Genomic DNA, 17,850 nt, shown 5'->3' on the forward strand with positions numbered 1-17,850 from the left:
TTCTAGAACAACAGATCCATAGCAGTTTTTTTTAAATAGTTAGCTTTAGGTGTTTGCAGAAGAAGGACAGTAAAGGATGGATCAAAGTATTAAGAGCCTAGGCTAATTCAAGATTAATTAAGGATTTAAATACTATGTCTCTTAATACTTTCATAGTCAACAGGAAAATGTGATTTTGTTATATATCTTTTGAAAAATCCTGTATTTATTAAAGATAGTCTAATTCGCCTATAAAAGGCTTTTGGAGAAATACTGCCATTGATTGACATATGGCTAATGTTATTTGTGGAACAATATTTCAGGTTAAACAGTTATTACAGTAAGTGTAAAAAAGGTTTGCTATGTATGAAGCCAGAAAAAGAAATGCTTTTCAAAAAAGTAGAACTAAAATGTGACACCCGCGTCATTATAATTTTTTGTAGTGACATTTCTTTTTAAATAACATTTCTATTAGCTGCATGAGAAGCTCTGCTCTACTTATTTCTGGTAAAGGAAAAGTTTCATTAAAATAATCTCTACAATGCGATATTATTTTGATCTATAGAAGCTAAAGAAAAATTAATCTGATGCGTAACTGTAGCTGGCAAGTAGTTTGCTGTCTACAAAAGCGGAAAGCTAGTGGGGTCTATCCTAGGCTTTTCTAATAACTATACTTTGGATTTGTCTGAAGCAGTATTACTTTGTTTGCCTCTTGGGTAGATTTTTTATTGTTTTCAAAAGTGAAAAACAGACAGGGAAATTGCTACTAGATTATACCATACACTTGGGGGAATAAAAGAAAAAACTTTTAAGGGGTTTTGCTTTTATTTCTCCCTCCTTACTTATAAGGCAAAGAACACAGTCAGATATTTTCATTATAGAAAACAGCTGCTGAAAGATTATAGAAATCATTTATTGAACAGGATTATTCATTATATTTTTTACAAAGTACTTTTGGATAAGTCTATATCAGACAGGGAAGCAGTTTTTAAAAGCAATTTAATCACTTTGAACAAGTTTAAAATAATAGAATTTTTATTATTGCTTTAAAAATTTGGCTGTGCCTTTAGTTTTGCATAATGACAAAAACCCTACCCAAGAAAGAGAAAATTCAAAGGCCTGTCTCTCAAACACCCAAGGTAAGTAAATTTCTAACGGGTTTAATCATTTTGTTTTCTGTTACAAAAAAAAATGCAGATAATTCCATATTTGCATTTCTAAAAATATATTGATACAAGCTGACTAAAAAGTGTTTTACACTATTTCAATATATGTCACGTTCTGATGATGAGCTATATACATAGACATGCAAAAACTATGAAAGACTTAAGTTATAATTCTAGTGAGACAGGGTTGTATAACAGTAGAGTCTGCAGTGTTACTTTCCAAAGAGCATTAAGATGCATTACATATTTATTAGGCTGCTAAGACTGTCTATTTGCAGAAAGGCTCATTAATTTCTTGGAATAACCAGAGAGGGCCTTTTCAAGTTTGAGAAAAATATTAGATTCATTCAAAACCATCTTACCTGACAGAAAAACCCTTAAAGAGAGCTTTTAGTATTGAAGATGCTGAATTACCTCTCACTTGAGCTAAGCAAAACAGAACAATGAATCCATTATAAGGGACTTGCGAGATTTAGTCATTGAGATGACTCCCAACTACATCCCCCTTTTCCTTTCTCTATTTCTCCTAAATTTTTCTGATTATTTTGGCTACAAATCTTACCAACCTTCTCATTCAATAAACATTTTATTGAGCATTTATGCAGTAGTCACTGAAGGTTGAGGATGCAAAGTGGAATAAAACCTATCTGTTCATTACTCTTAAAGAGTTCACAATGTGGTCATGGCAACTGAGACATAAAAAATTATAATTCAATATAATAAAATTTTCAAAGAAGTTATAAACAAAGTATCAGAATAAGTAAAAGATTACTGGGGGACTCTGGAAAAGGGAAAAAGGGACACAGGTTGGATCCTGAAGAGTAAGTTTGCTGGGTGAAATAGGAAAAGGGGAGTCCAAAGTACCCTCTACCTCCATTTTCTTTCTTACCCACTAATTCTATCAAAATCACCATTCTTTTCTTTCTATTCCCACTTCCCCAGTACAGGCCGAGGATCCCTTATCCAAAATGCGTGGAAGTAGAAGTGTTTGATTTTTTCAGATTTTGGAATATTTGCCTATATATAATGAGATATCTTGGGGATGGAACCCAAGTCTAAACACGAAATTCATTTATGTTTCATATATATCTTATACACATAGTCTCAAGGTAATTTTTATATTTTTAATAACTTTGTGCATGAAACAAAATTTTGACTGTTTTGACTATATTTCACCACATGAGGTCAGGGGTAGAATTTTGCAATTTTGTTGTTAGGTTGGCACTCAAAATGCTTTAGATGGCGTGCCCTCGTTATTATAGCAGTGAGTATCCCCACCTGTCAAAAAGTTTTAGAGTTTGGATTTTTGGATTAAGGGTGCTCGGTCTGTACAAGCCCCTTAGGAGGTGTGTAGTCTGTTTCTGATCTATTCTACAGCATAAGGAGATTAATCTCCCCAAATAAATGATTTCTGATACCATTACTACTATAGTGAAAAATCTTATGGCTTCCTACTGACTTTTGAATTCTGTTAAGTCCTGAATCCTCCAATCAAGACTTTCACAATATGGCCATGAACTAATTTTCCAGACTTTTCCTCCACTACTATTCAAACCTATCGTGGCCATCCTTTCAAAATTATTATTTACTCATTCACTGGTTTTCAAATATACTTCATGCTTTGCTCTGTTGCTTTGTCTGAACAGTGCTGTTCCTTATAACTCCTGGCAATGATGTTACTATTGAGCATCTAGAATGTGACTAGGACAACTAGGGAACAGAATTTTTTATTTTATATTAACTTAAATTGAAATAACCACATGTGCTAGTGATTCCTGCATTGACAGTATGGCTCTACAATGTTCATTCTTCCTATTAAAATCCTAGCTATCCGTTAAGGCCATTTTGTTTTATTTCATTTCATTTAAAAGGTGGGGTCTCATTATGTTGACTAGGCTGCAGTACAGTGGCTTTTCATAGGCATAATCATAGCATACTACAGCCTCCACCTCCTGGGTTCAAATGATTCTCCTACTTCAACTTCCCAAGTAGCTAGGACTACAGGTACTTGCCACCATGTCCACTTGAAAGCCATTTTAAATATCATCTTATTATAATGCCATTCTTTTTATGTACTTGCTATATTCTGATTTGTGTTACGTGTATTTGGGTAGTTCTTTTTCCACTCTTCCCTCTGCTCCAGTTACATTTCTCTCCCCCTTCCCAATAGCATGTAGCTTTTTCACAGTGGCTCATACCTGAATTCCCAGAACTTTGGGAGGCCAAGGTGGGCAGATCACCTCAGGTCAAAAGTTCAAGACCATCCTGGCCAGCATAGCAAAACCCCATCTCTACTAAAACTACAAAAATTAGCTGGGCATGGTAGCACACACGGGTAGTCCCAGCTACTTGAGAGGCTGAGACAGGAGAGTCGCTTGAACCCAGGAGGTAAAGGTTATAGTGAGCCAAGATTGAGCCGCTGCACTCCAGCCTGGGTAACAGAGCAAGACTGTCTCAAAAAAACAAAAAAAACCAGGGTCATGTCTTCATTTGTGTGCCTCCTATAATTCCTTGTACATAGCGTTGTACTTAAAGGGTACCTAATAATTCATAGGTTTTACACCTATGAATAGGTGTAAAACCTATGAATTATTATTATGTGTCTAATAATTCACAGGTTTTGAAAGACTGATTGATAAACTGGAAACATTTCTCACTTGGAACAAAGAAACTTGGGTTTATTCTGCTTAGTTCAAGTTAGAGTAGATGATCCTAATAATTTAACAGTCTTAGGTGGATCATCAAACTGGCTACGGTTTTAGATAAACTCTGTGCAGAAAAACTCATTGAAAAAGAACTGTAAAATTTAGCATGTATCCCCAAAACATTCTGATAACAATCTTAACCCACTTGTTACCTTACTTCCATGAACAGATGGTACATAAACAACAAGATGAGACAAAGATGGATAGTCTTGAAGTCTTAATGTCAGAAACTAAAATAAAAAACAAACAAACTACTTTTATTTCTTAGAGATTAACGCATGTTTAAAGAAAAATAAATTACACTTATTTCTTACTCAATTAGTTATCTTAAAAAGCAGGCTTCCAATTTATGTTCAGTACTTCACAAAATGCCCATGTTCACATTTCCAGGTCAATCATCCTGTTGAAAATCAAGTTCCTAATAATTATTATGTTAAATAAGGACTGCCAAAAATATTCCTTGGATCCCTTCACATAAAACAAATGACATTTAACATTAAATTTAATTATTTTCTATTATTATTTCCAAATTTGATGTCTTTCTTTTTATAATTTGGTTGTTACATATAGTATCACAGCATCGTTTCTACATTTATTTTGGTAGTATATAACAAAAAACATTCAATAGCTAATGAATGAATAAATGCTAAATATAATGAAAGAGTTACAATTTAATCCCAAATGATTTTGATCTAGCCCAAGTAGTAAAGAGTTGCTGGCTAATGGCATATCTGCACATCATCCCCTGGAATTTATTTAGCAAATGACAAAGACAAGTATGTCTAAATAATGCACCTCACCGAATGAGTAACTATTTACTTCTCAAAATTAAGACCAGTCCTATAGTCCATATTTTGAGGAATGGATTGGTAGAAGACTGCTCCATTTAATGAAAAGCCAAGGCACCAAATACAGGTTTTTTTGTTTTCTTTTTTGTTTTAATTTAACTTTTAAGTTCAGGGGTAGATGTGCAAGTTAGTTACATAGGTAAACTTGTGTCATGGGGGTTTGTTGTACAGATTATTTCATCACCCAGGTACTAAGACTAGTTACCCACTAGTCAGTTTTCCTGATCCTCTTCCTCCTACTACTCTCCACCTTCCAATAGGCCCCAGTGTGTGCTGTTCCCCCTACATGTCCATGTGTTCTAATCATTCAGCTCCCACTTATAAGTGAGAAGATGCAGTATTTGGTTTTCTGTTCCTGCATTCATTTGCTAAGGATAATGGCCTCCAGCTTCATCCATATTCCTGCAAAGAACATGATCTTGTTATTTTTTATGGCTGCATAGTATTCCATGGTGTATATGTAATACATTTTCTTTATCCAGTCTACTATTGATGGGAATTTAGGTTGATTCCATGTCTTTGCTATTGTGAATAGCGCTGCATTGAACACACGCATACACGTGTCTTTATAATAGAATGCTTTATACTCCTTTGGGTATACACCCAGTAATGGGACTATTTCTATTTTTAGGTGTTCAAGGAATCTCCACACTGTCTTCCACAATGGTTGAACTAATTAACACTCCCACCAACAGCGTGTAAGTGTTCCTTTTTCTCTGCAACCTCGCCAGCATCAGTTATATTTTGACTTTTCAATAATAGCCATTCTGATTGGTGTGAGATGGTATCTCACTGTGGTTTTGATTTGCATTTCTCTAATAGTCAGGGATGTTGAGCTTTTTTTCCATATAATTGTTGGCTGCATGTATGTCTTCTTTTGAAAAGTGTTGGTTCATGTCCTTTGGCCACTTTTTAATGAATTGTTTTTATCTTGTAAATTTGTTTAAGTTCCTTATAGATGCTGGATATTAGATCTTTGTCAGATGCAGAGTTTGCAAAATTTTTCTCCCATTCTGTAGGTTGCCTGTTCACTCTGTTGATAGTTTCCTTTGCTGTGAAGTAACTTTTTAGTTTAATTAGATCCCATTTGTCAATTTTTGCTTTTGTTGCAATTGCTTTTGGTATCATCATCATGAAATCTTTGCCCATTCCTATGTCCAGAATGGTATTGCCTAGGTTATCTTCCAGGTTTTTTATATTTTTGGGTTTTACATTTAAGTTTTAATCCATTCTGAGTTAATTTTTGTATGTGGTGTAAAGAAGAGGTCCAGTTTCAACCTTCTGCATAAGGCTAGGCAGTTATCCCAGCACCATTTATTGAATAGGGAAACCTTTCCCCATTGCTTGTTTTCGTCAGGTTTGTCAAAGTTCAGATAGTTGTAGGTGTGTGACCTTATTTCTAGGTTATCTATCCTGTTCCATTGGTCCCTGTGTCTGTTTTTGTACCAGTACCATGCTGTTTTGGTTACTGTAGCCCTGTAGTATAATTTGAAGTCAAGTAGTGTGAAGCCTCCAGCTTTGTTCTTTTTGCTTAGGATTGGCTTGGCTATACTGGGCTCTTTTTGGGTTCCATATGAATTTTAAAATGGTTTTTTCTAGTTCTGTGAAGAATGTCAATGGTAGTTTAATAGGAAGAGCACTGAATCTATAAACTACTTTGGACAGTATGGCCATTTTAATGGTATTGATTCTTCCTATCCATGGGCATGGAATGTTTATCCATTTGTTGATGTCATCTCTGATTTATTTGAGCAGTGTTTTGTAATTCTCCTTGTAGAGATCTTTCATCTCTCTGATTAGTTGTATTCCTAGGTCTTTTATTCTTTTTTTTTTTTTTTGGCAATTGTGGATGGGACTGCATTCCTGATTTGGCTCTTGGCTTGACTGTTGCTGGTGTTAATAGGAATGTTAGTGATTTTTGCACATTGATTTTGTATCCTGATACTTTGCTGAAGTTGCTTATCAGCTTAAGGTGCTTTTGGGCTGCGACGATGGAGTTTTCTAGATATAGGATCATGTCATTTGCAAACAAAGAAAATTTGACTTCCTCTCTTCCTATTTGGATGCCCTTTATTTCTTTCTCTTGCCTGATTGCCCTGGCCAGGTCTTCCAGTGCTATGCTGAATAGGAGTGCTGAGAGAGGGCATCCTTGTCTTGTGCTGGTTTTCAAGGGGAATGCTTCCAGCTTTTGCCCATTCAGTATGATGTTGGCTGTGGGTTTGTCATTAGATGGTTCTTAGTACTTTGAGGTATGTTCCTTCAATACCTAGTCTACTGGGAGTTTTTAACATGAATGGGTGTTGAATTTTATCAAAAGCCTTTTCTGCATCTATTGAGATAATTATGTGGCTTTTGTCTTTAGTTCTGTTTATGTGATGAATCACCCAAATACAGTTTTTAATCGAGTTTTGTTCTGGAAGTATATGTGGGGTGGTAGTAGTTATATGTTCTAACAATATGTTTGCATTAAAACATTTCTAAAGACACTTAGCTTTCCCCAATCTTCTTCAGAAGCACCAATGTGGGCAAGGAGGACAGAGATGCTCAAGCTAAAGAACCATTAATGAGTAGCTGACTAGATTCATGTGGGATGTTTATCAAACATAAACTCCTGGGCTTCACCCCAACTTAGCAAAGTCCCTGTGACAGGCTCATATGTTCTAATGTAAATTAAAGACCTTAAAAGGGCCACATAAGCCACAGCTACAGGCAGCTAAGACCCACCAGACAAATGGTAGCTAATATGAAACATAAATTAATTACGAAGAACTTGGATAATCTGTGCAGCTATCCACTCTAATGGCTTTTAAGTATTTATTCTCAAGAATGGCCAAGTGTTGAATTTATACGTGCTTTGATGGAGGGCTCCATCTATTTCTTAAAAGTTCAGTACACAGAAATGCCTAACAGTGATATAATTCTCATCTGACATTACTTTTATTGAGATAGCAATATGAATAAAATTTACAAAATTTCTTTGCTTTAGTCATCCCTTCGATTTCAAAGCAAAATAATTTTGTGTGCTGTTTATAAATGGCTAATACATATTACATACAATTTTTATTTTCATTAAAATAAAAGATCTGTCCTCTTAAGCTGAGAACACATAAGACTGCGGAATGCTATAATACTTGTTTTCTAACTTCTCTCTTTCAGCATTTGCCATGAAAAGTAGGCAGCTGAAATAGCTTGTTCTCCTGCTATTCAGCCAGCTGTTTCTTACATTCAGAACAAACAACATAGGGACCTAGTGTTTGATACAGAGACTGATTAATCTTTGGATATTTAAAATAATAATATAAAAATTTTATGATTTAAGAAATACCTTTTAAAACACAGGAGCAAAGTAAATTTTATTGGGTTTTTAATAATTTATTTCTTCTTAATCTTTACATTATAGGCTGGATAGAACATCCAAATTAATCTATACAATTCATCCATGTAATAAAAAATCACCTATACCCCTCAAGCTATTGAATAAAAAAATAAGTTGAGGAAATATTTAATAACACCTTATAAATGATTGTTCAGTAAGTATATCCTAACACTTTTGTTTGTTTTGATCCTGGTTAGGACAGTATCAGTGAGAGACCTTAAAAATGTTTGAGTCAATTTATTCTCCTACCATATTTGTTTGATAAACACAAGGTCACATGAATGAATATGTACAAATAAGACTGACCAAGGTGACAAAAAAATTTGCAACCATTCCAAAGTGAAGTGTGACTTGCAATTATTTCTTCTGTCACCATTCCTCTCTGTTAGCATAAGTTTCTCATTCTCTGTATAGTATAGAGTTGACTATACATACAAATAATTATAAACATTCAGGAGCAAAAATAACTAACTTAATTGGAGCTAATTGTGAAATAACTGGAAACCACCAGATGATTTCACTTACAAGTCAATGAATGAGTCTAGGATTCATTATGAAACTATATTTTTAAAGCACAGATTTACTTGAAGACTGAAAACTATCAATCCTGATAAAACATTATCAGTTACAATAAACACAATTTGGAAATCAGAACAGACATTTTCATCACATTTTAGAATTATTTTGCTTTTCAACAACAGATTTTGAGACGATGCAAATAAGCCCTTTATAAAAGTACTTGCTGACCTACCAAAGTTGCTTAATCAAATCACAAACAACTATGAAATAAATCCCTGCTGTGACTTATCACCCTGGAGAGCACTAGATAAACTAGTTATTTGAGTGCTTGACCATGTATCGTATCTCTTTGAGATGTCCATTTCCCAACTGCAGGCCCTTCCTCCCAAAATGAATTCTAAGTATACTAACTCAGTTCATATTTTAAGACAGGCCATTAAACATATCCTCAAATTGAATGTTAGAAATCCCTCCAGTTCTTTTGGTCTGAAGCTATAACATAGAGAGATTCAGAGGACTGTTAACTTATAGTTTTTATCTCTGAAATTAAAAAAAATATATAAATGACACTAATGGTATGTTATTTCCTATCAAATGTATTTCTAGAGAAAATATTTTTTAAATGTAGGTTAGCAAATCTCAAGTTTATTTAATACCATGATAAGCTAATGAAAGAGAATATTCTAAAATGTATATAGACTCAAGTATTTTTTTCAACTGAATATTAAAATTCGGAAGCCATAATTTACCTTAATTGTTGGCAGCAGTTCAGCTTTCCATGATAAATCAACCCCTTGCTGGCTTTGAAATAAATATGAAAATATAATTAAAGGACAAATATATGGAAATATTATAAATTATAAATAAGATTCAGAGGAAAAAGAAACCATCTCTACACCTAGTAGAGATGTCTAGTGAGTCTAATCCAATATACTCTGTCCGCATAGTTCCCTTAGCAACAAAAATGTTTTTCCCAGCTAATTTCAATGTTTGCAAAAATTACTAGTATATTCATTTCCTTTACTTTTCACTTTAAAAACAATACCATAATTTCATATAGCATCAAAATTAAAATAACAATGTATGAAACTATTCTAAAAGTGTGATTTACAAGTATTGTTTACATTGAGATAAATGAACAGTGGAGGGCCATGCATTCAAAAGACTTACCACATAGAAGTGCTGTTTATGCAAGCAAAAATCCAACTATTCGTATCCTGTTGGTTAACAGCACAAAACAAAACACACTAAGTATTGTAGAAAATAATTGTACAAAACAAGCATTCATTTTCAACACTTTATTGTTATATGATAGGGTGACTAGGAGCAAATGAAATATAAATAACAGTTTATTGTTCAGAAACATATCCAAGATGTTCTCAAAGTCAAATAAATCAAGGACAGGTAAAGAAAAAAAGTCTAATGTCAACATTGATAGGTAAGCAGTTATCCTGGAGCCAAGAGTATGAGAAAGACTGCACTGACAGGTGTCTCTCTCTCTCTCCCTCTCTCTTTTTTTTTTTTTTTTTTTTTGAGATGGAGTCTTGCTCTGTCGCCCAGGCTGGAGTGCAGTGGCGCGACCTTGGCTCACTGCAACCTCCTCCTCCTGGGTTCAAGCAATCTTCCTTCCTCAGCCCCTCAAGTAGCAGAAACTACAGGTGTGTGCCACCATGCCCAGCTAAGTTTTTTGTATTTTTTGCAGAGATGGGGTCTGACCATGTTGCCCAGGCTGGTCTCAAACTCCTGAGCTCAAATAATTCACCCACCTCAGCCTCCCAAAGTGCTAGGATTGCAGGCGTGAGCCACCACACCTGGCTTCCATTCATAATAAATGCACGCTACAGCATTTTTAAACAATACCACATTTTTTAATAGTGCCTAACATAGGAGGTACTCACTAAAAAGAAACAAAAAAATCAAAATCATTATTCTGATACAGTAAATCTAGATAACATTGTAAGTTACTCTATTATCTTAGAGAATATTTGCTATAAAAAGTACCTCAAATTTTAGTATGGAAGCCAATAGAAAACAGAATTCACTTTGTAAAGTTTCTATAGAATAGCTTTGCTTAATTATATCTATTCTTTAAAGTACTAATAGAAACTTATAATTAAAGGGGTTTTGAATTCCATTCCTTCATCATGAACAGAGTAAAATGAAGGCAGAAAGACAGGGTGGGAGACCTAAACTAGAACCAAAATCACAATTTAATAGCATAGTATCTGTGATAAAAAAAATCTGATTAATACTTTTCAATCAAAACACTGTTCCAGAGAAATTATGTTTCAACTACTTAGATTTAATAATATTTCATAGCTAGGTCTACCAGTAGAATTTGAAAAATGGGCCGGGCGTGGTGGCTCACTCCTGTAATCCCAGCACTTTGGGAGGCCAAGGTGGGCGGATCACAAGGTCAGGAGATCGAGACCATGGTGAAACCCCGTTTCTACTAAAAATAGAAAAAATTAGCCGGGCGCAGGGGCGGGCGCCTGTAGTCCCAGCTACTCGGGAGGGTGAGGCAGGAGAATGGCGTGAACCCGGGAGGCGGAGCTTGCAGTGAGCCGAGATTGCGCCACTGCACTCCAGCCTGGGCGACAGAGCAAGACTCCGTCTCAAAAAAAAAAAAAAAAAAAAAGAAAAATGAACAACAGTTAGCCTCTTAAATTTACATAAAATGTCCCAATTATCTTACCAGCATAGTGCTCTGACAATAGACGTGAGTGTAGATTTTTCTATGATTTTCAAGAGGAAATGTAAAATATATCTTCTCAGATTCCTACAAAAAAAGGAAAACAATATAGCTATAATGAGCAGATTAATTTCATCATTCAAAAATCCAGATATAGCAAATGAGTTAATTATTCTAATTTTATCATTCTTGGTGTTGAGAACCAATTCTCTAGGAGTAGGAGGAGGAAGATATGGAAGGGCAAGAGAAAGATTAGATATAAACTCTGTAGTCCTCAGTTTGTCCTGGAAGTATCAGTGTGAATGTAATTTTTTTGGTTGTTTTATTGGGTTTTTCTTTTGGTCTTTTAGTTAAGATTTTATGCAGTTCTTAGCTCTGGCCACTGAAAAGGCATAGAAATGCCAACCCAATAGCCACAAGCATTTCTAGTACCAGATTATGGTTTTGAGATACCACTTCCCAAAGAAAAGGAATAATTCCTGAAAGAAATAGCTGATTCAAGGTTTGGAGCAGGAAATGTACAAAATAAGCTAAAATATCTTGTCATACTCAACAGTGAGGAAACTATTAAAGACAACTAAAGAGTATATCAAAAAGACTCAGAAACTAAACTTGAAATCGTTTCCACTGGTCAAATACAGAATGATTTTCGTATCAACAGATTGAAAGACAAATATATTTAAATGCATGAGTACATAATAATACTGGAGAAAAAAACCCTCTAATGGTCACTACTAAGAGGAAGCTTGTGAGCCAACTCACCATTCTGATAATGAGTAAATATAAAGTAAGATCCAAAGATCCATACAATTATCACTCTTTTCCCATATGATTTATTCTACTTTTGATAAATTTAGTAGATGAGCAGAAGTTTTTCTCTAAGTATACAGAATTAACTAGAATACTATTCTAGTTAAAAAATAATAAAATTAAACTTATTACAATTTTTGCATCCTCCTAAATCAATTAATAACTCCAGGCATTCCTCATCAACAGTGGCTAACATCACAAAGAGAGAGAGAGTCTAGCAAAAACAAAAGCAAAACAAAAATCTGAATATGAACAAGCAGCTAGATCCAACTACTAAATCACAGGACTACAACAGGCAAAGGAACATGCTGAATGACTACAGGAATGCAATCAGTAAAATCAAGACTGTGAAACTCCAGAGGACAAATGACTTGGTGTTTTTTTCAACAAATAAGTTTCAAGAAAAAAAAGAGAGGGTGGTGGTAAGAGAAAGTCTTCCAGATTAAAAAGGAATAAGACATTAATCAATAACAATGTATAGGCCTTGTTTGGATCCTGATGTAAACAAACTGAACATCAAAGAAAACAGCAAAAAAGATAAATTTATACAACTGATTACTGACTAGATAATCATTTAGGAATTATTATTAAATTGTGGGAAAATGGCATGCAGTTATCTTTTTTAAAGAGTTTTTAACTTTTAAAGATAAATACTAAATTATTTCTGGAAAAACATGAAAAAAAATTAATTGGTGGAATACTTACATTGTAAGCTACATAGGTCCATTTGGACACTTTTACTGGAACCCACATAGATGTCCCTTAAGGTAAAGGAAATTAATTTATTTGCCTTGTTTTGTTTTTATACTACATAGTTTCTTTCTACTTTGAATCCTGGTGAAATACTTCTCAATCACAATAAAGAAGTGGTTTTCTGAACACTGGCTATATTAAAACAGAAAATCTAGTAATATACTTTCTACATGCTCATCACCAACTAGCATTCACATCAAGTAAAGTAAAAATCTGCTTGGTGTCCTTTAACTCTAAGGCATCATCAACATAAGGAAATAAATATTTCATTTCCCAAACAAGACATATAATTAAACCGGTATAATTTGCTTTATATTTAAATAGACAAAGCAAGTTATTTTGCTTTATATTTAAAAGCAAAATTTATCTGCAAAAGATACGTTGGTAATCCAAAAGAAGAATGAAGAATAACTGATAATTGAGGAACTGATAGGAGTCAAGAATAATATGGCACTTAGTTTATGTAACTGTTAGGAGAACAGTCATTTAACTGAAATTTTTCTATTTGTCATGTTATTTTCAAGACAAAATTTTTATCAGCAACCTCTTACACATTGCTTCTTTTTCCCTTCCTAACCAAGAACTGCACCAGCATCATTATAGGGAAATTAATAATATATGTGTATATATATATAATAGGATCCTAAAACTTGAAGTATCACAGTTTCAAAGATTTTGTCGGCTATAAACAAATTTACCTAAAATTAATAACGAAATACTTTATTTAAAATTAAAATATGTTATTGTCACCAACCTGTTAAGTCAGAAATTATAGCTGGATTTTCCTCAAAATGTTTTGATGGGTGTCTTATAAAGTGGTGACTCAAAACTGACAGTTTCTTCTTGGAATTTTGAGTTATCTAGAAAGAACATTGATACATTCTGTATTACTTTGTATCTATCGTAATAGCTCAATGACACATTGCTTCAGTAATAATGACAACAGCCAACACTTATTACTCTGAGGCACTGTTCTGAGCACGGTATATGAACTCACTCAATTATCACAAAAACTCTGAGATAATGATTTTATCTGCATTTTAAATGTGAAGAAACTAAAGCACAGAGAAATTAAGAAACTTGCCCAAGTTCACACAGCTATTAAGTCTGGGCTGGGATTCACACCCAGGCATTCTGGCTCTAGAGTCCATGCTTTCATTATTACGCAATAGTGCCTCTCAAGTAACATTTAAGAATAGAACATTATAAAAATGTATAGAACCAGAAGAGAATTTTAGAGATTCTCTGGTTTGTGATTCCAATATACCAGTTTCCAAATTCAGACTACTGCCAATACCATAACAAAGAATCCACTGGTCGCTAGAGAAAATAAATGTTGTCAACTTTCCTACCATAGAAATTACTCTTTTATTCTATCCTTCTACTTGTTTTTTAAATATCCTGGCACAATAAAAAGTTGGCAACTTTAAAAAAGTTGTCATCCCTTTAAAAAAAGTGTACTGGGGTATAAAATCCATTTGATATTGACTATTATTCAACTCTCTAGTTTAATAATTGAGGCCCTGACAGGTAAGTGACTTTCTCAACAACAGAGTGAGAATGGCAAAAAAGTAACAGTGAGGATCCAGGTCTACTAAACCTTTCCAGTCCCTTTGGAAGTCACCCAGGATTTGCTTGAACATTTTAATTTGCTACTTTGTAAGACCGTGCATTCCAATTTTAACAACTCTTACCAGGAGAATGCTTTATTTACAGCAAATATCTGATTCCTTATTACACTGCTATCTTAGATTGGGAGACAGTCCTTCAAAACTTAAAAGCTTGCTATGTTCTCCATTCAAATAAAACATTTCTTCTGCAGATAAAACAACTTCAAACATATCAACCGTTTTTCACAGAACTCTTTTAGTCCCTTCACCATCCTGATTGCCTCCCCTGGATAAACTCAAGTTTGTTGATGTCCCCCTCAAAATATGATGCATGAAATAGAATACAGTTCTCTAGATATGGTATAAGTAGAGTGGAGGACAGTGGAGAACTTTTATATTAATTGATGCAAACTCTCTACCTCAAATAACTCAGTCTTATACTAAACTTGTTTGATGTTCTTAAGTGGCCACATCTGTTTGTAATCAATTAAACGTTACAGCCAGTCTATCAAAACTTCAGGCTGGGCGCAATGGCTCAGGTCTGTAATTCCAGCACTTTGGGAGGCCAAGGCAGGTGGATCACAAGGTCAGGAGATCGTGACCATCCTGGCTAACATGTAGAAACCTCATCTCTACTAAAAGAACAAAAAATTAGCTGGGCGTGGTGGTAGGTACCTGTAGTCTCAGCTATCAGGAGGCTGAGGCAGGAGAATGGCATGAACCCAGGAGGCGGAGCTTGCAGTGAGCCAAGATTGCGCCACTGCACTCCAGCCTGGGCGACATAGCAAGACTCCGTCTCAAAAAACAAAAACAAAAACAAAAAAACTTTAATTAAGACTGGATTCCACCATCCTTACTCACTCTCAAGGCATCTACTCACAAGTTTTTACTCATCTACTCACAAGTTTTTAGCTATGACTTTTATGCTAATAACCACTAGAAATTACTCTGATTCTTGCCTTATCACCATGCTTAGGACTAATTATTCTTTGCATTTTAATTTCCCTGAATATATATGTTCTGCTTTTCTCCTGGACTATATGCTTCCTGAGGGTTAGATATCATACTTTAAGTTTTTATTTTCTACTATTTAGTCCAATTACACATAGTGAGTTTTTAAAACAAAACTGTTTCATAAACAGTATTTTTGATTCTTAGCAATATGGTTATCAAAAATTTCTCATTTTCTCCTTAAAATGCATAACACATTTATACATTCAGAATTATAATTTATTACATACTAGTACTATAGTTCTTTTCTCATCTTATGAGTTAATGGCAAAACATGATTTTATTTATAGAAATTAGTTTTATGTCCAGTTTTTTTAGGAATATACCTGTCTGAGGTATCCTGTTCTTCACTAGACGGAACAAGGTTTTTCCTAAGTTTACCAAATGTCAGTTCAAGTACAAACTGGTCTAGCAACTTTAATTGATTCTATTATTTTATCTAGTTGCACTGCCTCAAGTAGGCTTAGAACTCTTACCACAGTTATGTCTTACAGCTAAAACAATGTCAACAAACCAAAAAATGTTTGTGTTCCATGACAAATGTTTGTGTTCCATGACCAAGTCACAGTGTCAACAAGTCACAGGTGAAGCTTGTTTAAATCAATAAATATACTAACTTAATACCGAATCTTGTCACTTAAAATGTGGTAAAACACAAAATGATCTGGACCTTCAGGAGACAGCTAAGTATCTATGATTCTCTCTATGAGTGGTTACACAGCTTTCTGAAGAGTTAAGGGGAAAAATCCCTATCCTTCTAAGAGAGTACACTACAGGGTAAAGGAGCTTTCCTCATTGTTAAAAATTAAGTACTGCCTGGAGACGTATTGAGAAAGAGGTCACCCATACTAGTCTCCCAAAGAATTGGAGCCTTCAGGTGAAACACTCCAAAAATATCTGGGCTGCAACGCTTTGCCATGAAAAAGACTACATAAAAACTAAGGAATTTTTTTCTCCAAAAGAAGAAGCCAGAGCCATAGTTCTCAAAATATTTCCATGGAACAAGATGACCTGAGTTAAAAGGCTATTTAAGATGAATAATGGCAATCTGTTCCCAACTTACAAAAAAAAAAAAAAAAATTAAGTTAATGGAAAGAATTCTCTGAATTTTGCTGAAATCCTGCTACCATTTATCTGCTAGCAGACAAGAAAGAGATAAAAGAGTAACATGATAACCTGTAAAGGATACTATGATTTCCATATGTTCTGCTAATTAAACAATTTGGAGAATTACTAGTTTGAAGAGTTTACACTGTGAAATTACACTTCATTACAGAGAAGGTAAAACTTATAGAAGTACATAATTTAAGTTCTGGTAAGCTTAGGTTATTCAATAAATTACATATTTCGATCTTATCAGAAAGCTAAAGTGGTATTTTTAAAAAGCATGGTTCAAAACTGTTTAACAAACTCAGGAGGCTGAGGTGGGAGAATCACTTGAGCCCAGGAATTTGAGTCCAGCCTGGGCAACATAGTAAGAACTTGTCTCTCAAAAAGAAAAAAGTCTAATAAGATAGATCATGATGTTTATAACATATTACAAAAAAATTTATAAAATAGTTTGTAAGAACTATTTCCCCTACATTTAAAAAATGAAAGAAGGGGCCGGGCGCGGTGGCTCAAGCCTGTAATCCCAGTACTTTGGGAGGCCGAGACAGGCAGATCACGAGGTCAAGAGATCGAGACCATCCTGGCTAACACGGTGAAACCCCGTATCTACTAAAAAAAGTACAAAAAACTAGCCGGGCGAGGTGGCGGGTGCCTGTAGTCCCAGCTACTCGGGAGGCTGAGGCAGGAGAATGGCGTAAACCCGGGAGGCGGAGCTTGCAGTGAGCTGAGATCCGGCCACTGCACACCAGCCTAGGCGACACAGCGAGACTCCGTCTCAAAAAAAAAAAAAAAAAAAAAAAAAAAAAAAAAAAAAAAAGAAGGCCGGGTGTAGTAGTTCACGCCTGTAATCCCAGCACTTTGGAAGGCCAAGACAGGTGGATCACCTGAGGTCAGGAGTTTGAAAACAGCCTGGCCAACATGGTGAAATCCCATCTCTATTAAAAACACTGGTGGTGCACATACTCAGTCCCAGCTCCTCTGGAGGCTGAGGTGGGGGGATCACTTGAACCTGGGAGGCAGAGGCTGCAGTGAGCCGAGATCATGCCACTGCACTCCAGCCTGTGCGACAGAGTGAGACTCCATCTTAAAAAAAAAAAAAAAGATATACGTCAAACTTTAAACAGGGGAAAGAACTGGGGCAAGATTTAAGGTTCTCTCACTTTTCATCTTCATTGCATTTTACAAATTATTTGCAGCAGTTAAAGTAGTATGAGAAAAAGAAAGATATTTCCATTTTGGAACTAATTAAAATTGATATAAGGTATATGATT

At 34.8% G+C, this 17,850-nt stretch overlaps 1 protein-coding gene across 1 annotated transcript in view; it reads right to left on the minus strand.

Moving 5' to 3' along the window:
• LOC105468162 (post-GPI attachment to proteins inositol deacylase 1) overlaps positions 1–17,850 on the minus strand; it is an 83,676-nt gene that overhangs the window by 42,292 nt on the left and 23,534 nt on the right. The window contains exons 8-13 of the mRNA XM_011718207.3: positions 13,603–13,708; positions 12,801–12,856; positions 11,289–11,372; positions 9,764–9,810; positions 9,343–9,394; positions 4,003–4,080 (exon numbers count right to left, since the gene is read on the minus strand). Of these exons, the coding sequence (XP_011716509.1) occupies positions 4,003–4,080; positions 9,343–9,394; positions 9,764–9,810; positions 11,289–11,372; positions 12,801–12,856; positions 13,603–13,708 (423 nt within the window). The remainder of the gene's footprint in view (positions 1–4,002; positions 4,081–9,342; positions 9,395–9,763; positions 9,811–11,288; positions 11,373–12,800; positions 12,857–13,602; positions 13,709–17,850) is intronic.

This window comes from Macaca nemestrina, chromosome 11 (genome assembly GCF_043159975.1).
Source record: "Macaca nemestrina isolate mMacNem1 chromosome 11, mMacNem.hap1, whole genome shotgun sequence".
Lineage (NCBI taxonomy): Eukaryota > Metazoa > Chordata > Mammalia > Primates > Cercopithecidae > Macaca > Macaca nemestrina.